The sequence below is a fragment of the Glossina fuscipes genome, unplaced genomic scaffold (assembly GCF_014805625.2).
Source record: "Glossina fuscipes isolate IAEA_lab_2018 unplaced genomic scaffold, Yale_Gfus_2 222, whole genome shotgun sequence".
Classification (NCBI taxonomy): domain Eukaryota; kingdom Metazoa; phylum Arthropoda; class Insecta; order Diptera; family Glossinidae; genus Glossina; species Glossina fuscipes.
This window is the reverse complement of record NW_023998565.1, coordinates 2,244,096-2,267,225: the sequence shown is the minus strand read 5'-3', so window position 1 is coordinate 2,267,225 and position 23,130 is coordinate 2,244,096. Positions and strand designations below refer to the sequence as shown.

The window sequence follows — 23,130 nt, the reverse complement described above, 5'->3', positions numbered from 1 at the left end:
AAATTAGTTTTCCATTTGTGACTGCAATAATTAAGCATTAACTTAATTTTTTGTTTACGTTTCCACATTCTTCATGCGAAGGTAAACAACGGCAAATATGACAGAAGATTTTGCATTTTAATTTAATTATAAAATTTAATAATAGAGATAAAAAAGAGAAAGATGCAAAGAACTAAATCTTCACGGTTTATAGTATGGACCGGGGGCGCTTGACTTTTTCTATTTTCAAATAAAAAAAGATAAATAAAAATTTTTGTCGACTGGGCGTTGTAAGCGTGTCCTTGGAAAAGTTTAAATGATTTCCATATTCTTTTGCAAATTTGCAGGGGATATCTTCATTCCCGTTAATGGGTGAATGTTTATCACAAACACTACACAGATATACAGGCAGACAGATGGACAGGCGAATAGACGGACATGTTTAGGTTCATTCCAAGTTTGAAACTGGCCAACAATTTATAAACTTTAGGAGGGTTTTGAAGCTTGTTTCTCCACGTTATAAAGGTATTGAAAAAAAAAAATTTGATGGATTATAATATTAAGCAGGCGTGGTCAATCTTTTCTATTTTCGTACAGGTATTACAGCCTCGTCCATAGTTTATCATTTATTACTTTTGGAAAGCAGAGATGTTCTCAGTTTACATGGTACGGTGGGCGTCTCCTTCCACCGATTTGGACCATTTTCAATACCAACCTGCGTGCAAGAAATTTCAATGTTTCTGCTAAATTTGAAGTTAAGCTCCATTTTTGCGGCCAAGAGAATGTTTAAAACCTACATTACACCGACGGTCGTGCTTAAATCGACTTAAAATTTGATGCTGGTCAAGAATACTGATGCTTCCTTCTGGGCGTTGCGAACGTTTGGAAAGAGTTCTATCTTATTTCCGCACGTTATGTATGAGAATGTTTAAAATATGTCATAAACGAAATAAATAACCTCCATCTAAATAAAAAAAATTCAATTGGAATATGTGAGAAGGGAAGAAAGTGAATAAACGAGCACAAGGAAAATTATCTAGTGAAAAAGTTGTATCAACTCGTTAAGTGAAATTAGAAAAATCTAAGCTTCCTAAATACAACACACTCACACCATCATCTCTAGAAGAACAATTGCTCTTACAAAATACGCGAAATATTCCTATCAAGCCACGTTTCTGAAAACGCGAATATATCAAACACATTATCCCTTAAAATAGTTTCACTTTTATTAAATTTAGCAGAGTTTGAAGAAAGTCTTTCACTTCGGCAATTTGGATGACCAGCTTTAAGTTGATTGTGACTGTTTCAAAGAACACTTTTCAGGTAAGAATTACCAATGCTTACAGTACGATGTTGTCACTAAGAGACATCGAAATCAATGAAGAACGCTACGGCAGGAAACAATCAATGTAAGTGCAATACGACAAAAATATGACATAATAACATTCAGTCTTATTATATCCTAAACCACTTGTTGTAGTGGGGATATATGCAAAACCCAGAGGTGCTTAAGATACACCCATCTTTTATTATGCTGATCAATTCAAAATCATTTTCTAAGTTGATCTAAGTATGTCTGTCCGTCCGCCCGTCTGTCGGTCCCTCTTTTTGGACCACCCCCCAATTTTCAAAAAAGTGGCTAACTAGTAGTGTTTCGGCATTCTAAATTGTTGTGAAAACTTTGGACTACCTGTGGCAATTTTTTTGAGACTCCTCTCATATAACCGTTCCTGCGGAAACTAAAGTTTTATATTGTAACAATGTCGAAATTCCAATGTTTGGCTCATAATAGTAAATTGATAAAGAAATCTACCGAGTTTGCACCATGTAGGTCTACTTTTTGGATACAAGAAAAGGTAAATCCTTACGCTAAAAAAGCCTAATTGCTAATTTTTGATGAAAATTTGCTAGTAATTGAATAAAAGAATTAAGTGGCCTTGATTTGAACCACATGAGTCTATTCCTTTCCCCATATAATTTAACTGATGATATCTTAATAATTCATAGCAGCGTTTTGGCAAAAAAATTAACAGTAGGGAATTAGAATCACATAGGTGTATTTGTTTTGGATCCCCACTTATATAAGCGCTATTACGAAAAGCAAACTCTTATATGGAGAGAAAATCGAAGCTTCCAATATGCGGACTTACATGAAAATTATGGCTTTTCATGAAAATAATGTGTATATCTTGGTGCATTATTACCAAAATGAGCGAACTAGGTGAAGTGGTATAGAGTATGTCATATATGTCGTCCGACTATAATATTCTTAATTGTTTAATCAATTGATTGAGGAAGTTTTTAAACTTAATCGATCGATGATCACAGTTATGAACATAATATCACTTTTATCACTATAACTTAGGCGAAAAAGACCGACTGACAAATGGTACATGACCAAATTTGTCCTGCTTTTTGCTTACACTGAGAGTATATGGTATACAGTGAATGAGATTCCATGTTATGACAGAGGTTTAATCGACCTATTGTATGGAAAGTATTTCATTGAAGCATCAAAACTTTTTAGGTTTTATGTTTATGTTTAGCTACTTTAGGTGCAACTCATTTGCGAAGCGAGAACGGAAAGATCATTCTAATAATCATCTGACTCTATGAGCAATGTAGCAATAAACGCCATCTCCCAGGATTGGGGAAAATTTACATGTTTAAGAATAAGATCAATTTTCTTTTAAACTCAAGTTGCCGAGCTGAGCGGACAATAAATAAACGTTCATTTAAACAGATTTGCTATTCTATGTAGATAGCTGTAGTTGTTCTATTAAGAAGTGGGGCAATGATCATCGAAAGGCTTTGTAGCGACATATTAGTAAATATAGATTTCAGATAGTCATAAAAGAAAATTTTCGAAAAAAGCTGAGCGTGGGGGGAGTGGTCACTAATCGTTTGGCGGGATAAGTTTAGGTTTGTCCAAGGTCTAAGCTGAGTCGCTGGAAATAATGCAATGGTGACATGAAATAGGATATTGACCTTAAGCAGACAAATAGAAGGCTAGATAGTATAAAGTTTGTCGCGTAAGACATGTTTTGGAAGAGATTGTCAGCGTTTTAATCCCGACTGCGAATATGCGAATGCAAATTCGTTTGCAGCTATAAAACCGGTAAATATTACTTGCATAGGGAAAAAATTTACAATCGGTTCCGAGCCGGAAAAGTCATGCACAGAAAGTTTAAACAGAAACGGGCTCATTCTGGAATATACGTGGTTACGTTTGCCACGTAAAAAAACTATCTAATAATTCCTCAAAAAAGTCGTTTAGACTTTGTCTCGCTCAGTCATTAAGCAAATAAAATCGATGGAACTGACTATGAAAATTTTCATTCATACTACTTACAATATTGCAAGAGCTCGATTCGACATATAAGATTAGGATTTTGTGCACTTTAAGATGTCTGGTTGCTTTTCGATCAAACTATGTATAATTATTTAAAAATATATCCGGGATTAGCTGATTTCAGTAACACGTAAAAGTTTTATCTTCGCGAAATTTTATTTATGTAACTACGATTGTTGACCAAGGCGTTCTACGTTCAGAACTTTTGTCGTTTGATTTGAAGAAATCTATTAGACATGTTCAGAAGTTTATAGTCATATCCCAACTGTCAGGTTTGGTTTCAACGGTTTAATGATTCTATGATTTGATTGACTTCTTTTTTTGTTTTCCTGAAATATGGGGTTTAAATGGAGTAAATGTAATGTATATATGTGAGCAAAGCAAAACGTAAGTGTTCAGTGAAAGTATTGTTTTTTGTAAAAACATACACATTAATGATCGCCCGTCGGTGGTTAAATATCGAATAAATGATAGTTTATATCTGCTTCCTGGGACGGTTCTCCACGCCACCTTTGAGGTACCGTGATAGGCGCGTTGCCAATTGTTTTAAATGGCTGGCTCTTCTGCAGGCCTACACCGTTATAATAGTATTTATACATTATAATGGTAAAAATGTAAAAATATATATACATTCATAATAATAGAATAATATAACAATAACAATACAATGAGGTAATTAAAATATATACAATAATAATAAAAAATAAATACCAGCCCCGTTTAAGTAATTAAATCTAATCTAAATAAGTTGGGAACGTTGCTGAGGCCGGTTTGTTGATATCTGCAAAAGAAAATTTTGTAATTAATAAATTGTATACACAAAGATGGCCACAAACTTATCGTTAACCTATGGAAGTGTCGCATTCTGCTGAAGCGATGCGTGGAGGCGTATGCTTGTTTTTGATTAGAAATAATAATAAGTAAAGATAAGCACAAACTTACCCATGACATACAGCAAATCTTCGTGTAGCTGAGGCAATGAGCATGAACTTCTTTCTTGGACTTCTTTTTTTATCTAATGTAATGTAATGTAAGTAATATATAAATGTAAGGGTATAATAATTTATTTATTATATAAATATATAATAAATATATAATAATTTATTTATTTGTCCTTTTATTTGCTTAGAATGACGAAACGTTTTCGTTTTTCGGCTCCCTCTTATTTTTTTCCTTTAACAATAATTGTATTATGTATCCCAGCAAATCAATTCAGTGGATAGTTCCATTGGGGCAAGATCCTCCATCTCCGAAAAAGCAAGCTGTGCCACGATTGTGGTTTGTAGGCGCTTGCCTATGTCGCGCGCGGTCATTTGTGTCTCCATCGCTGCGTGGAACACGTCGTACCCTTTGTCAAACGCCTCGTGGACAAAGGATTCTGGAAGCGCTGGGTCCAAACATTTAGACCTGATGAGTAAGTTGTTCTTTTCATCTTATGCCACTTGTTTTCCGTCGATTACCTCGCAAAAGTTGTCTTTGCCTTCCATGAAATCTTTTAGGCAACGGTGGCAATTGATCGCCCGATCCCGTATCCCGTGACTAGACGCAGGTAGCCATAAGCTTTTTTCTCGAGCTGACCTGTTGTCAGGTTTGTGAATACTTATCCACCGAGCGCGAATGGCCGAAGCTCTTCTTCGGGCTCTTCTTCTATTTCGTAGTTCAGTTTTTCGATTAGCCCGCAATCAGGTTGCGCCGGGAATCCATTCGCGTGTGTCGATATTTGTTGCCTCTATAAACTGCTCAATAATTTCAAAATATGCTCTGATGATCTGGTATGTTTTCCCTTGTTGACCGCCATCTTAATAAAGAAACGTTCCAGGAGATCCTGGCTTACCCTGTATGAGGCTATCTGGATGTCAGCGTAAGCCGCCATCAGGTCGTTCATTATGATGATGAGATTGTTGATGATCATTAAGGTCCGCGTCTAATGCACTCTCCAGATATTCTTTGGCGTCTTGCAGTTCCTCTTAGAGTTGTTCCCAATTGTCTGCCGTTATTTGACTCCGATGGAACACTTTAGCTATGTGCACTAGCATTTGGTAGAATTTTAAGATGCGTTCGACACTGTCCCGATCCTGACCGTTGATGTGATGTCACTGCAAGTTAGTTCTTTACGCATCCCTCAAATTAATATTGAAAGCTATTTCCCAGACGTGTTAAGAGAGAACTTTTCGCAGTTGATTTTCGTTCATTTCACTGTTTATAAACTATTTTAATTACCGCAAGTAGTCGTCAGCGTCCCTAAATATCTCACAAGTTAAAAAGGAGTAAATCAAAGACACTATGTACGCTTAACACCAATTTGACCGGGCAACAAAGTAGAACAATTCAAATAAACAACTGTGAGTAATTCAAACAACAGGACGAAGTTTGTTCTTTTTGGTAGAAATTCTTCCATATTATCTAAAAACAAAGTCAAGTTGTTACATATTAATATAGCGATCAAACTAAAAGTCATCTTCAGGAATACGACAAGTTTCTTAACGCTTCGTATGATTTCAACAGCAGATCCATAATATGGTATAATGTAATAGGACCCATCTGCGGGTCGTACAATTTGGAAGGCAATCAAAATAATATCGACTAATTGGCCAATAAAGAAACCGCCCAATGTGCTGACTTTTAACAAACCTGCGCCATAATAGCCCAGATAGAAACGGTCCAAACAAAATACACCCGTAAATATGGAAAGTAACAGAACGGTATCGAAATGATAGCCATTACTGATATTATAAAAATGTATTATTCGTTTGAAAAATATTAGAAATAACGTATGGCCATTTAAATGGCATATCATTTGTAAAAGATTGTTACTGGTAGTCTCACATTCGAGATTTCAGCTGCGATGCACTAAACTAAAATGACATTGACAATACTTAACGTTTTTTGGAGACATACAAAGTATAGTTCACCACCTTTAGCAATTCTAGATCTATCACATCCTACGTAGCTGAATTTTCTTATCAATTTGATTTTCACAGGTCGCTGTTGGGCAGTTATAAAAAATAATTCACTATGTAAAACGTATTTTAACATAATAAAGAACAAAACACCTTCAACAACTTCTTGTTAAAATTTCGAAATATTTTCGATCATCCGATTTTTGCACTATCTCTAGAAGGGGATTTATAAATTTAATTTGACTATTAGAACACCATCCGGAATTGCATCTTCTTTATTTCGTAGAGTATACAATAAGTAAAATTCAAATCGTCTGTGTAATATCTATTGTAAACATTCTCCTGGCCACAAAAATGACTTCAGGTAGACAAGATAAATATTAGTTTGGGGAAAAAGAAATCCATTATTTTTTCGGTAGATGGCTGCACTGATAGATTTTTTGTAAAGTATCGATCAAACAATTTCAGATTTATGCTCGTTGGAAAGGTGACATTTCGCAGTAAAAAAAATTCTTTTGCTGTTTTTTGTTTGGTGCATTCAGTTGTGAGTTACAGCGTGTTAAAAATGGAAGTGAACAAAGAGAAAATTCGGTACATTTTACAGTTTTTCTTTGACAAAGGCGAAAATGCAAGCCAGGCGGCTAAAATTGTGAATGGTTCCGATACTGTAACAGCCAATTATGTGCAATTTTGGTTTCGTAGATTCCGTTCAGGAATTTTTGATGTTAAAGATGCACCTCGCACAGGTAGGCCGGTCGTCGAAAATGTCGATAAAATCGGAGAAATGATTGAAGTTGAACGGCATGTTAGCAGTCGTAACATCGCCCAGGAGCTGAAAATCAACCATAAAACATTTTTAAACCATTTGCACAAAGCTGGATTCAAAAAGAAGCTCGATGTTTGGGTGCCACACCAATTAACAGAAAAAAACATGATGGATCGAATTTCCATCTGCGAAGCCTTGGCCAAACGGAATGAGATAGACCCATTTCTTAAACGGATGGTGACTGGAGATGAGAAATGGATCACATACGATAACCCTGTGCGAAAACGATCGTGGTCAAAGAGCGGTGAAGCACCTCAAACGACCAGGAAGGTTTTGCTATGCATTTGGTGGGACTGGAAGGGGATTATTTATTATGAGTTGCTTCCAAATGGCCAAACGCTAAATTCTGATCTCTACTGTCAACAACTGGACCGTTTGAAGATAGCGATTGACCAGAAACGGCCAGAATTGGCCAACAGGAGAGGTGTCGTGTTCCACCATGACAACGCTAGGCCACACACATCTACAGTGACTCGCTAGAAACGTCGGGAGCTTGGTTGGGAAGTTTTAATGCATCCGCCATACAGTCCGAACTTGGCACCAAGCGATTATCATCTTTTTCTTGCATTGCAAAATTTCTTTAATGATAAAAAATTGGAATCTAGGGAGGATTGTGAAAATCGACTACTAGAGTTATTTGCATATAGAGACCAGGACTTCTATGAGAGAGGCATTTTGAAGTTACCTTTAAAATGGCAACAAATCGTACAACAAAACGGTGCATATTTGACCCAAATCGGACAATCCGAAGCATGTTAAATGAAGTCCTGAAGTTCATATAAAATAATGGATTTCTTTTTCCCCAAACTAATATATAGATATAATAAATAATATATTATTATTCATTCACTTTCAGAGCGGAAATGTATTTCTTTCAAACAGGACATAATATGAAAGCATATGTAAAAAGAAATTATTAAATTTTGTGGCATATTAATTATTGAGCAAATTAATTATAAAAAAAATAAACATGAAAAACGTAAAAGAATATATGAGAGAAGTAATAACGCGCCATGTACTAAAAAACTGTTTTTACTACGGAAATGCGACAGCAGACGAAGTGGAGGGAAACAATTAATACTATGTGCATGCAATCTAATGTTCGGTGATGATGACATCTTATTATAAAATGTATACTTATTGTACACCTGCGTTATATTCATACTGACGGCATTACAAATACAAATATATGTGCCGCCATATCATTACATAAGCCATTGCTTTGTTGAAATCTGCGTTAAGAACATGCAGATTGTGTGCAGAAAAAAAAATGTGACGTTTAAATGCAGAAAACTATTCTGCACATTCCTTATCAAATAAATTGGTTGATCATAAAATGTGCGTGACCCTTCCAATTTTCGCGAAACTTCTGACATAGACAACAAAAAATCTTTGATGTTGATTTTTGTATTATGTTTGAACGATGTTAATTTCACTTCACAATCCTAAAGAATTAGATTTCATTTATGAAACTGCATTTTCTCTGTTTTTAAGTGAACTGGACGCGAAAAAATGAAGCTGAAGATATGAAAGATACGAGTCTCTTATTCATTTATTTATGTTTTATATTGTTATTACTTTCTTATTTTTATTTCTTGCTGCAATTTCTACTTTCGTGAATTTTTTTTTAATTTGTAATTTTGAAAATCATATTCTGGCTGAAAATGAATTATTTGTAGCGAAAATTGGTTGTAAATACACCAAATAAGACACAGGTTAGTTTTACTTAATAAAAACGAAGTAAGACGCATCGTTATATGCATGTAATTTATTGCTTCTATTATGAGAAGGTTGTTTCATAAGGAGAAACCAGCGAGATTCCTAGGAAACTATGTGCACCTCAGATGGGTCTCCTTGATAACAAATCGAATTGTAAATAACTACAAACGCGCTTATCAGTCAATTAATTTGTTTGGAACGACACTTAAAAATTTTTATACTATTTCTTTTTTTTTTTTTAAATTTGTTTAAATTTTGTGAGCGTGGCATATTTGTTCTATTTTCACAGAAAGCCGTTGGCTAGTTTTTTCTAAAATCCTTTACATAGTTTATAAAAAAAATATCATGTGTTCAGAATGGAGAGAACACAGAGTCGCTTCCATTAAATATGAATAATGTTGCAAATAAAATCTCACCACATTTTGCATGAACTTCGTTTAATTTCTTGATTGAAACATCGTGAATAACGATCTCGTACTACATCAACTTGAATAATAATACGATTTGCTTTTACTGAAATCTTAAAGAAAAAGCCCTAACGGCTGCTATGATATATAATGAACAATTTTTATATTTGATAATTTTATTCGACATATAAGCCATACCTATCATAATAACCGAAATGCATGCAAAAAATGGAATAAGGTGATTCATACAATTTATTGACAACTTACATTGTTAAAAGTTTTCTTGTTGGATATGTTCTCAACAGCTCAAAAAACCACCAAATCGATTTCCAATGATACCCCAAAGACATTTCACTATTCGCGCGATAAATGAATAATGATTACTTTTCTTTACAGCGCTGGAAACAAACGCTGAAATTTCTTGAAGTTTTATTTTAAACACATAACCAAAAGAGAATGAACATGTGTACAAAGCGGCGCCAAACGAGCTCCAGGCGGAGGGGCAGACGCATACATACGTAACAACTAAAAAAAAAATTTATAATAGTGAAATATATAAAATATAAAAAATAAAAGTTCAAGTTTATTGTGTTTTCTTAATAAATAGGTGTAGGTGTGGCCAAATCAAGGATCGCCTCTTAAAGCTAATTATTACTAAATGTTTAATGGATTCTATACCCGCGACTATGGATGAATATCAAAATTCGACACTAGTGCAGTATGTTTTAAGTATTGAGCAAGCATTGGTCAATAATTTCTTTATTCATCCCGAAGTACATTGTACACTAACTAATTTTACAAAACTAAATTAAAATCATTGGAAACGAGCAAAACAGAACCTTGCATAAATATCAAAAAAACACTTCGATTTCCAACGCTGCGAAGTTAATAAAAAAAACTGACAATCAATTAGATCCATTGATACAAACGCTTAAAAATAACACTTCGATTTCCAACGCTGCGAAGTTAATAAAAAAAAGTGACAATCAATCAGATCCATTGATGCAAACGCTTAAAAATGGCAATAATGGCATTGTTAAAGCGCAAACAAACATTACCATAAAAAATTGGATGCATCTAACAAAGGATATAAAATGATGAGAATGATGGGCTGGTCTGATGGAGCTTTAGGTTCGCAAAAACAAGGTCGAGAAGACCCTATGAGGCAAGTTTTTACATATTTGTTTAAATTTTAAGTAAAACTTTTATTTATTATCACAGCTATTGGTGGTTTAGATTTCTCATAGCTATCTTTTGAAAAATGATCCAATCGGGTTGGGACATGAGGTTAGCAATTTAGAAAAAAGCTCTTGCGGTATACCGTTTTTCCATTGTATGCGTATTCTTAAACCCAAATCGACCTATATAATTTCAATAAGCCTTATACGCATTTTAGCCAAACCTTCAATTTCAGACGGTGATTGCGAAAGTTTCTACTTTTAATGGATGAATTTCTTAACAGTAAAGATTTGGGTGATTTGGTAACTAATAAATCGTTTCAGTATTTACTTAAATTAATTTATGAATACTTACACGGCACTTATAAAAAATCAAAACAATAATTAAAGCAAAATGAAAATTGTTAATTAATGAATTCATAGAATGAGCTTTTTGTGCTAATCATCAAACTTAATCTCTATTGGATCAAGTCTTTTTTGTCGTTAATCGTAAATAAATATTTTGCATATATTTCAAGTTATCAAATGTCTGTATGTTCTTATCATAATTTTTTCTGTCTATGTACTTGCCTCTACGTACGGAGTAGGCGAACTTTCAGATGAACTCATCAAAAAGGAAAATATGTCATTAGGCATGCTTTATCCCTCTATTACAATTTCAATTAATAAATGTTTATACTTTTTCAGACGAAATCATTAAAATGGACAAAAAATCAAAGCATCGAACGACCATCCAAACCAAAAATACGTCGTCTAGACGTAAAAAATCTAAATCTAAATCTAAACGACGACGAAATGGAATGAAGAATAAGAATGATCAATGCTGAAGAAGAAGGATAACCATGAAAAAGTGATTAACGTATTGATATTTTTAATTGAAATAATTCTTATTTAACATTCCTTCTTTAGTGGCAACATTCGCGTAAGAATTTGCACTAATTCCAATAAAGCATCAGAAGCAAAATTTCTGCAAACAGTTGCTGACTTGTGGAAGGAAACGAACAACATCAACAACGAACGAACTTGTACGTTTCTTGGGTCGTCATTGTAATATCATGCAGAGCTTCGCAAAAAAACTCTTGGAATGTCCGCAAAATTCATCAAATGTAAATTAAAAAGAAAAGTGACAAGATTTTATAATGTTTTTTTTTGTTTTTAGTAAAGGAAACCGAAACTGTATCGCGTAGTAATTTTTTATTTAAAAGAATAAAATAGTAATATGTAATAATGTTTATATATATAAAACTACAGTTGGGTGTACAGGCCGAAATATACGGTAAATTTCGGATTATTTTAAGAGAACGTTGATTGGTAAAAAAACCTGCTGACAATTTGATGATGCGCAATAAATAGCGTACTCTTCCATGTTTCTGAAATCATTAAGCATTTGTATGTTATATACGGGAACACTCGACAATTTTGCAAACTTAAATTGAACATTTTCTTACCCTACACCGCTTCTGTTACAGAGTATATAAAGTTTGCTCGGATGGTTGTAATATCAAGAAGAGCTTGGCACTGACTGACGTATTTTTGCCCGATCAGTCAATTTTATTGAAATTGGTCGGATCACTTTCGCAAACGCTCCCCATATAAGTCCATAGCCAGATACTATCTACTATTGCGTACGTGACTTTCCGTTCATAAAGCGATTAATATGTGCTCCCTTTACATTTATTTAAAAATTGTAAATAATTCCCCCGTTAAAAATTTGAAACTCTTATCAAACTATGATTAAACCAAATATATAATTTGACAAGATCTTCAAATTTTTGTTTTAGTTGCACATAGCTCGAATTTTTAATATAATTTTCGTTAAACTTCCTTTTTTATATTTTCCTTCGGACTGCTCTTTTGACATCTCGCTATCTATGCACAAGAAAGAAGACACTCCAAATTACGTCTTCGGGAATCCAATCGCTGAAAAAAAGCCAAGTATTGGAGGGTACTGGTTGGAATCTTTTATACAAAGACGGCTCAAAATTTTCTGGTCTGCCTCCTGCTTGTGCCGTGGTAGATGCTACAGGACAAGTTCTTCTCAATCACATATTTCACGAAAGTACTTCAACTTTCACAACCGAATCCAGAGCTATCCTTCACGCTGCGAACCTTGCTCAAAAAAACAAACTCAAAACCGTCATTGTTATTGACAGTTTGTCTGTATTACAAACTATTCGGAATCCTTCGACTTCGAGATGGAGCACCATCAACAAATTAAGGAATATAATTACTACAACCGACGGAAAAATTAAAATGTTTTGGGTACCAAGTCACATCGGTTTATTGGGAAATGAGCAGGCTGATCGAGCGGCAAAGTATGCTGCTTCTGCTCCTCTAATTATAGATGATGTCATGGAAAAGTTGGGTCTTCAAAAATACATTGGAAGAAAAGTTAAAGAGAAAATTGCAGAAGGAAATTTACAATATTATCATCAACACTACTTTTCCATTAACCCTCAATTAACTCCACCTTTATATCCAACAAATGTTGAGAAAACCAAGATCCAAACATATTCGAGAATTCGCCTTGGTCATACAATTGCAACTCACCAATGGATCTTGAAGAAGTCTTCCTCCCCAATCTGCAGTTGTGGACAAACTCTAACTATAAAGCACATTCTCTGCGACTGCCTTAAGTTTTCCTTGGCTAGAAGTATTGCATTTGGAACGATTAACCCTTTGGACATTCTAAAATCAGCTTCAGAATCGAATATCAATTCTATATATTACTTTATTAATACCACTAAGCTCATTATCTAATGTACATTTATTTAAATTAGAGCCGATAGACTGTGTTGCTAGTGCCCACTGTCTTTTTTTTTTAGTCTAAGAATTTATTTCATTAGTCTAAAATTATAATAATAATTATATTTTCTTTCGATATTTTTAAATTTAAAAAATTTGTTTTCGCAAAGTATTGAGAATAGAGAGAAAACAGAGTTGCTTTCAATAAATTGCAACGTTTCGATTCTTTTATGAGTGAGAATAAAGTAAATAAAGTATTACAATGTCAGAGAAATCAAGTTGCCATTTCTGTTAAAGCAAGAAACAAGCCATACGTGGTTTCAGACTCGCTCATTTAAATTACTCTCCGATGACTGTGAACCGACGTGGATTAGGATGAGTTATTTTAAATTAGCTTACAACTGTGAAAGCTGTGAAAGGAACGGCAATTTGGCAGAGTTTATCTTCAATTTAAACTGAAACTGATCAACATACAAAAAAAAAAAAACTGTATCTTTTTACGGTAAATATTTAACAAAATATGAACTATACTTTCCAAGCATGTTTATATATTTTTCCGGACATAATAAACAACAAAAAATATGCTTTACATAAACGTCAAGATGGTTTTAGACTTATTTCTTGTCCCTCGCAATACAGGTGCCATTTGGTTGGGTGTCGGTTTACAACAATAAGACAATCGAACGATTGATGAAAATCGTGGTGCAACTAAATTGTTGCGTATAAATTGATAAAAACCGATTGCGATTTCGCTCAGGCTACAAAAAACTATTGCAAGGGCCTCCCTATTCTGTTTATATCGCTTCACTAATATAGCCTACCATGGTGGAGAAGGCCTATGTACGTTTATGTATTATTTATTAGTGATTTTATTTCTATTCAAGGTCTTGAAATAAGTGACAAAGACCTCTTTCTGCGTACGTAAAAAAAAAGTGAAATAACTTCGAATTATGTTACTTTAGAGCGTAAGTAATAGATTAATCGAAAAGGGATGTTACTTTTGAAATCATTGGCGCAAGTAAAACCGAAAATGGAGTTGGCTTTTTCTCAAACTGGTTTTCTGCATCAAGTTTCAATAGTCATCCCAATTTAATATCATACTAAAGTGCCCCAGTTTTAAATTTTATTCCTAAGACCCTTTACCCCAGTTTGAAGTGGAGGAAACCGATAAAGAAGTTACAGTACAGCAATTGATTATTAAGCAAATAAGTGTAGGCGCTGAAGCCAACAGTGGCGAGTTTAATGTTGTACAGGTACGTTGCAAACGAAAATTGAAATGAACCCACGCTGTGTTTAAAACGTGTTTCACATTCCAGGCTGAAAAAGAAACTTTAAAAATACCAGTAGCTGTTTTAAAAGCTGGCGAAACTCGTGTATTGCGTCCAAATTTGGAATTTCCAAGTGATTCAGTTACGTTTAATTTGACACAAGGAAACGGCCCCGTATACATATGCTGGAAAAATGTTGTCAGTGAAGTTATGAACGAAGAGTGGAATGACGATGATGATATTGAGGATGATGATAATGATGATGAACCGCCACCGTCACAACAGAACGGTAAAAACATCAAAAAGAAATAATTCCAGATAGATATGTAACAACAGCTCAGAAAACGAAATCACTCTTTGCAAAAATACTTTTTAAGATCTTTCGAATGTGTGCTAAACTCTGTTTACACAAGTTTACAATGTTAAAGAATTATACAGTAAATTGCCAAATTCCCATAAATAAATTTTCCGCTGCATTCGTTTTATTATAAGATAACTTTTATTGAGAAAAAATCATTTAAAATGCATTTGATATAAATGAATTATGGCGATGAAGTTTAATATCTTCATGTAGTTTAATATCTTTTGTCGCGGCACCCTAAAAATTTCGAATTGATTAGAGAGGACAAACAGCAAGTGGGGATCAATTTATCGTATATGTATTACGCGACGTCGATCACCAGGATGAATTAAATCGAGCTTCTCACTCCAGTCACCTTTCTTCATTTCATAGCGAAGCTTCTTACGATCACAATAGGAAATGATACAGCTTGCTGGGATCTAAATAACTGAAGTAATTATTACAATAACCACTGAAAAGGCATAAAATCAATTAGATGTGTTGCTGATCTTTAGGTAATTATTTATAAACTTACTAACAATGTTGTCTTTAAAAAAACGTAAAACTCTATTTATGTTAATTTCTTCGATGATATCCCAGCGTTCCACTACGTCTTGTATCGTTTTCTCACACACTCCCTTTTTTAAAAAGATGTGTAAAGCTAAAAATTATTATCGGAAAATATAATAGGCGTCAATACTTTGTTGCAAAATCCCTGTATGCAAAGTGTGCCATCGGGCAAAACATCTGGAGGCTCCACCAGAAAACAAGTTTCATTGATACTCATGAGGCAGCATCTTTAATTGAATTCCAATTATTGATATTAAATTAATTTAATGAAGGGGTTTTACTCAGGTTGGTATAAAACTTCATTCTAAAATTGATTCGCTTGTGTTGTGTTGATCCTTTTTTGCATATGTTCAGCTTATTGATAATCGCAAGAAAATGTTTTTAAATTTTTCAATCACTCTTCAAATATGTCCGTGGACACTAAACTTTTTACTCATTTTGGTAAGGGGTAGATAAACTCCAAATGTATAATAGCACTCCGCAAAGCAATTGCTTGAGCCCCATCCTTTTCAATTTATGTACAGCTAAGTTGCATGACCTTCAAGACGACAAAACCAATATTTGTTAATGTACTCATAATTTTTAATTTGGTCTAAGATTACACGACCTATACGGACATTACTGTTTCTACAAACATGCAGAGGCTTCGAAACGCCTTCAGCATTACTTGTGGTTACGTTATATATTTTTAAAGAGCTGATAAATTTTTATGTGCGCATTGCTGTTGTTTCTGTTTCTATAGAGCAGCGGATTAAAGACAATATAACAAAGAAAATTGTAAAATAAAAAAATCTCAGCAAGTGAGCTTATACTGAACTGAATTCAAACATCGAAAAATTTATTTTTAGTAGACTATTAAAAATTTGTAACGAACAAAAATGTTGAGCTCTTTCACAGGTATTATAGATTAAGAAAATATCAAGTGTTCTTCCGACACAATTGGTATTTAAAATCCTTTAAATTCCTCTACCAAGTCCACATACGTATGATAACTGAAGTTATTTTATGTAAATCCCATCATTTAATTTAATTAATTGTATTTTATTAGTCATCATTAGTTTGGTAATAAATGTCAGTTTGACAAAGGACTTTAAAGAATACTTTCATATATCGTAAGTTGCCCTAGTTTCAGGTGCGTCATTCAACTTCGCCGATTTGTTTGTTCATATCACTGAGACTAGATCTAATATTTGTCAAGTTTATACCACATTAACAGTGCAGAGTAGAATATATGCTCTTTTATATCAATGTTTATTAATCAAAATATTTCGCATTCTTTCCACAACTTTTCCTATCTTTCTGGCAACGTAATGGTGCGGAATCGAATGAGCGATATTGGTTTAGCAGCGATACAATCATCGACTCGTTTTTTTACGTCTTCCGTTTGCCAGCCAAGCCATACTGTACCGATCTGAATAAGTATTATTCAGAAGGCGCTGTGTCTGGTGAATAAGCTGGTTGCGGCAGAATCACCCATACGACCTGCGAGAGTGTACCTAGACAACTATTGCAAAGTCAATGTGGACGGCTCTCTTGGGTTAACCCATGAACTTTTTTGCGTGTGATTGTCGTAGTAGGCGCACATTTCATCGTCAATCACAATAAGCCACAGAAAACTATAATTTTTTTATGCCTGGCAAGCAATGGAACCGCAATTTTGATGCGTTTCGAAAAGGTATTTTCAATTAACTCTTATGATAGCCATTTTTCGTCCTTTATGTTCTTTTCTGTCGCGTGTAAACGTATAGAAACAATTGATTCATCAACAGCTAAGCTATTCGAAGATTCTGCAAAAGTTTGAACTGGGTTTTCATCCAATAAATCTTACAATTCATTGTCTTCGAACTGTTTTGGCTCTTCAGGCCGTTCTTTACCATTGACATGAAAATCATCGCTGTCGAACAGCTGAAACCAAAACCGACAATTGGAATAAGCAAATCGTCTATATTATAAGCACCTACTATTAACTCTTTGCTATATTAATTCATTAGAACATAAGAGAAGCACGATATAATCATTCCGACATGCAAAGAAATATATAAAAAACATGTTTAAATATCGCTCTTATATTTCCACTAACGACAAATATATTTAGATTTTAGTTACCACTTTCTCAACAAATCATACACTATAGACATAAACATGTTAATTTTGCGTTCATTAATTAATTCACACACGTAACATTATAATTATACAAAAAAGGAATCAAAATACTTGTTTATGAATTGTGAACAACCGCAAATATGTTACATTATTATCCCATAAAAAATTATTGTAATTATTTAATAAAATCTATTGAAAACGAAGAAATTGAGTTGATTACAATCTAACAAGTCAACTTGCAGCAAGAGGAAGAACGGTAAAATATATGACCAGCACGAGGAAGACTGGTAAAATATATGACCAGCAAGAAAATATTTTCATGTTCTTGAAACGAAGGACTTCTTCTAAATGAACGTTCTCCTTCAATGGCCAGAGCAAAATTTACCTTTAATTGTCTTCTTACTGCTGCTAGTTCACAGAAGGGATTTCCACGTAAATTTAGCATACGAATAAATTTCATACTCTGAAGTTGTTGAGTGAAACAGATTTGCTCAATGCGATTATCGTTTAAGAAGACATATTGCAATTTACTAATTTTCATTTATATATGGCATTCATCATTTCGCTTCTGCAACAAACAATTTGGATGAATTTTTTCTTGGTTCAAAAAACCAATAAGAAAAAAGAAAAACATAAAATTGACATTTTTCAAATGTATTTTTCAAATCGAGACAATTTTTGAAGGAAGCTCTTTAAAACTTTAAAGTATTGTTACACTATATTGTTAATTTATTTTTTGCAATGAATTGCCTAAATTTTTTTATAAAAGCCACCTAAGGAGATTAATATAATCAAATTATTCTTTCATCATCATATTATCCTTTTGTAACACTCAACCAGAACAAGGCAACAGATATCCCTTAAAGCAAATGTAGTTTTGAATCGATTTAGTCATATCCGTTCAAGATTGAAGTGCGGCACTCTATCATCTGTTTGCAGCCTAAAAGACCTTTTTTGGCGGATAAAATTCCAAAATCTTTCTGAATTTTTCCACATTTTTATTTAAGATTTGGAGCAAACATCTGTCTGTCAGAGATGCATAAATGACAAAATATAACTCATTTTAAATAAGACTTCGAGGTGATGAGTATCCAAGTTTCGTGAAGTTTCTCCACTTGCTCCTATTAATTGCCTAATTTATACAATCATAAGCATTGTATGCAATTGCCATCGATTTAAAAGCAAAGAAGACATTGCAGTGAATGCATTTAATAGCAAAGTCATTCAAACGAAACTAATATAATTCTTAAATAGTTTGAAAATGTTGATCAGTAACGGCAATGACCAGCTGCGAATCGTTTTGAACAGTTTTCTGTCAAAATTTGAAAATCCAAGTAAAATCGAATTCAAATTTCAAACAAAATAAATAGGAATAATGTTTATTGTTTTACGTTGTATTATTATTATTATTATTTTAATTTTAGACTAATGAATTGAATTCTTAGACTAAAAAAAGACATTGAGCACTAACAACACAGGCTATCGGCTCTGTTTTACGTTGTAAAAAATACATTAACTATTATGAGAAAATGAAAAAATAGACATGGACTGAATATTGAGGACAAAAGTAATTTAATTATCTTGATTATTAGCTGTCCCCTCGGCTAGTTTTGATGCGTCAGACAACGTTCCCGGCAAACCACAACTGAAGTAGGCGTCATTATCGACGCAGTATTTTATAATAGTGCGCCAACGAGAATCTAAAAGGAGTATGTTGGGGTTGCCGTACATTACAAGAAGGTAACGAGGTCGAGATATCGCGACATTACTCAGTTTCTCGTTTTGAATGAAACCTAACGCATGACGCACATCACTAGGTATATGCTCCTTATCTGATCTCACTGTTGAAATTATTATTATATCGCGTTCCTAAAAAAAACCAAGCGAAAGTAACACTAGTGTTAATTCCAACATTAGTGTAATTTTACGAAGGTTATACCTCTCCTTGGAATTTCTCCACAGAACCAATTTTAGGCATTGCTACGTCGGCATCAATAAAAAATTTGCACAAATGTTCAACTTGTTTTATGTACGGACTTATAGAGCCAATGGATTCTGGTTTAATGTGCTTACGATACAATTTAACTGTCATTAGAAAGACCTTCAAAAATGAAATAAATGTTATGAAATACTAAATAGAAGGGATGGTGCTTTTAAACTAAATACAACTTACGTGCTTCGCTTCGTAAGGATTATACCTCGACGGTGATTCGTTTTCCTGCATATTTTGACTACGTGTGATTACATGTGTTTTGGCTCGATTTGGTGATTGCGACAGTATATCGTGAAGTTGCTTCAGAATGTTAGCTTCCGTAGAATTCTCTTCTCTTATCATTGGTACCAGTTCCGTATTGTAAAACAGTCCATTGTAAACATTCAGTATGGAGGGCAACGTCCGGTAATTGTAGAGTAATTTTGTAATCAGGCGAGGGTCAAAACTACATGTAAGGGGAAAACTTTCAATATTTGTTAAGAATGGCAAGGATTACCGGCCATGCTCTTTTGATACTTAACCAGCAGCAACTATAACTTCAGTTTCTGTGCACTGGCCGGCTTCATCAATTAACACATGCGTAAAATGATTGGGTTGAAAACCCATTTGCAAAAAATTTCCTAGGCTAACGCAAGTACCAATCGTTAGTCGATGGTGCCATAAAAATTTCGTTTCACATTTTACTTTGAGTTCGGACTTAGTCACAATCATATCATATTTTATCCCCTGTTGCGCAATACGGCATCAAATGCTCTGGTATAAGTTCTTCTTTGACTTGATTATGGGGCACTAGACGTATAAATTTTGAGAATTCGATCAAACGCGTCGTTATTAAATCAGCAGAACTATTGGAAGGTGTGCCTACAAGTAGGCGTGCATTGGGTATCAATTTAAAAATTTGCAAAATGGTCTCCACTAGCGTTGCAGTTTTTCCTGCGCCGAGGGGTCCGAAAATCACGTATGGCATGTTGTAAACATTTCCTCGTAGTATATTTTCTACGGCTTTTTCTTGCATACAGTTCAGCAATTGTGCCATTTATACGGGCAACTGCCTAACAAGAGGTTTTCCTCATCATTTAATTGTATATCTAATTGTGGGCATTTACGCGTCTGAACTCGGGAGGGAAACTAGAACTGTTCGCCTAAATTTTTAACCGCTCGTGAGATCGCGTAGTGCTCTTTACGGTAGCCATAAAGGGAAAAGTAAAATTCTAAACGACAATCTACGTAGTTATATTTTCGCTGAAAGTTGGGATAGAATGTAAGCAGAATGCGATTGAGAAGGATTGTGTCAATCCTTTATACATCCGTTTGGCATTTTCGCCATCGCCCCAGGGGTTTTCGGCTTTAACCATGTCTCCAATTACCAACGAAGGACGGCGTTCGGAAAGATTTTCTATGGTCAGAGCTAAATATTTGCCGTCACGTGTGAAATGCGCTCGTTCACGGTCATAAATGCGAAAATTGACAAAACACTCCATCTCTTCTAAATATACGAGTGTTTAAAAGCGAGTCTCGTAGTTACTTATGTGTAATTCTTCTTTAAGACTCGGGAACATATATTCAATGTTTTCGAACATGTTCTTTTCGCAACTCGAAGTAAGATACGCCCGTTTCAGTCGTTCGGGTACATCAAAGCTTCCGATACGAGTGGTATGCTGTAATGAAAAACACTATAGTGCCTAGTACTATATAGCCTTTTCAAAACAATGCGTTATAAGGCAAGTGGCCGGTAAAGTTGTCCGATCCCAAGCATTTCTAAATGCTTTCGATCTTGTGTCAAATCCCATTAGCGTACCATATTTCAGAAAGACAGACAGATAAGCTTAAATCAGCATAATAAAATGTAAGTCTGTCTCCACCCCTTCCGGGTGTTACATACGTACAACCGAACCAATTTGATATGCCTTTGCATCGTAAGTGTTATAAAGAAGTTATCCAGATTATATATAGATAATATCACGATAATACAATCGCCATTTGTTCTATATGTAGATTCATATCCCCTTCCGTCTTGTTCTTAGAGAGGAGCTCCTATTGAAAACTGGTATGCTTTTGCATCTATCTGTAGGCTTATTTTGAAGGCCTTGGTATGAAGGCTGACTATTTCATCGATTTGTCAAAATTGAAATATGTAGATTTGCTGATGGGTTTAGGGGTTCTATTAAGCCGAACACTATGTTTTAACACGAAATTTTTCGACTTTTCACAAAGCTTTACAGGAATTGATAAATTACATGGTTTTACATGTATACATTCAAAGAGAAAAGAAAAAAAGGCTTGCTTTTCATAGGAGCCCTTAGAGGGTACTCTGTCCTCTTATTCGGGTACCCCACTACTTAACTTAACATATTTCTTCAGTTATGTTCGTGATAGAATATCAAAAATTTTACATTGCTTTATTTCATTTATATATCTAAGCTTAGAAATGGAACCAAGTAATCTAGATGTCAACGTACATCCTACCAAACATGAAGTTCATTTTCTATATGAGGATGAAATCGTGGAAAAAATCAAAAGCCAAATAGAAACCCAATTATTGGGCAGCAGTGCCAAACGAATTTTCTATAATCAATTAAAATTGCCTGGTATTGGAAGAGTATTAACAAGTCTGCAGCAGCACAAGAAGAACAAAAGTTGGACAAATTTTTATTTAGCGAAAGCAATAAGAAAACTGATGATTCATCGTCGACTTATTCCAATGGTCTATTGCCTATAACCGAGCAAAGTTTTCGTGTTACTGCCAAACAAAAAACTAAGGAAGTCAAATTAACAAATGTTTTAAAAATGATTTAATAAATAGAGAATAAATGTTCGACGCAGCTAAGAAAGATTTTAAAAGAAACTGTTTTTGTGGGCTCAATAGATAAAAGCTTTGCTCTATTTCAATTTTACCTCTTTAGTGCGCTAATTTTAAGGTAAGTTCGAGAATTTTATTAAAATTAAATCAATATGAATTTGCTGTTGTTATTCGTTCAGCGAGGAGCTTTTTATCAACGTTTGGTATATAACTTTGACAATTTTTGTGCTGTTGAAATAGCTCCAGAGAGATTATCAATTAAATCTTTAATTTTATTGGCCTTAAATTCACCGGAAAGCGTTTGGTGTGAAGAGGATGGTGATAAGGAAGAATTAGCGCAACGCGTTGTTGAGATTATATCCATTATTATTATTAGTGAAATGGGAGGCAGCCGTAAGGTCACGGCAGTGGCGAAAAACAAACCTCAGGCTGCTGTTAATTTTATGCCGCTAGTGGTAGATTATAGACTGAAGAACGCCGCTTCGGCACGTATACCAAAAAATGTTATAATTACATTTTTAACCTGCAACACCGTTTGGGTAAATCGAAAAATCACCCCGTTGACAGAACACGCGTATGCTTTGCCTCAGTAGCCGTTTTACCACTGGAGTAAGATTTTACTTGATTTACTAGCGACGGAATATATTCCATCAGATCAAGAGCTAATATCGGACTACGGTGTAAGAGATATTCATCGGTTACAGGGTAGCTTGCAATTATCAATCCTTTCTCATGGATCTTGCATTCGCTATCAAATAACGATCTATCGACAATTGCCTGGGTGTTCCTGAACTAAAAATTTTAAAAACGTGTAAAAGTATTTATGTCATTGTAATGTGCTTATTCATTTACTGGTTCGGATTCAACTAGAGTTTTTTTCTGATCACCTTCTGTTGCGAACTGACCTAAGGGCTCAGTATAATATAAACGCTGGATACTCCCAGCCTCAA

At 34.3% G+C, this 23,130-nt stretch overlaps 1 protein-coding gene and 1 pseudogene across 1 annotated transcript; one reads left to right on the top strand and one right to left on the bottom strand.

The window, feature by feature from the left end:
* The first annotated feature begins 14,136 nt into the window (after nt 1-14,136).
* On the top strand, nt 14,137-14,686 carry LOC119642451 (nucleoplasmin-like protein). Its single transcript, XM_038041604.1, has 3 exons — nt 14,137-14,175; nt 14,255-14,359; nt 14,423-14,686. The coding sequence occupies exons 1-3, from the start codon at nt 14,137-14,139 to the stop codon at nt 14,684-14,686; spliced, it is 408 nt and encodes a 135-aa protein (XP_037897532.1).
* Nucleotides 14,687-18,959: 4,273 nt separating this feature from the next.
* On the bottom strand, nt 18,960-21,360 carry LOC119642450 (annotated as a pseudogene).
* Between the last annotated feature and the right edge of the window lie 1,770 nt (nt 21,361-23,130).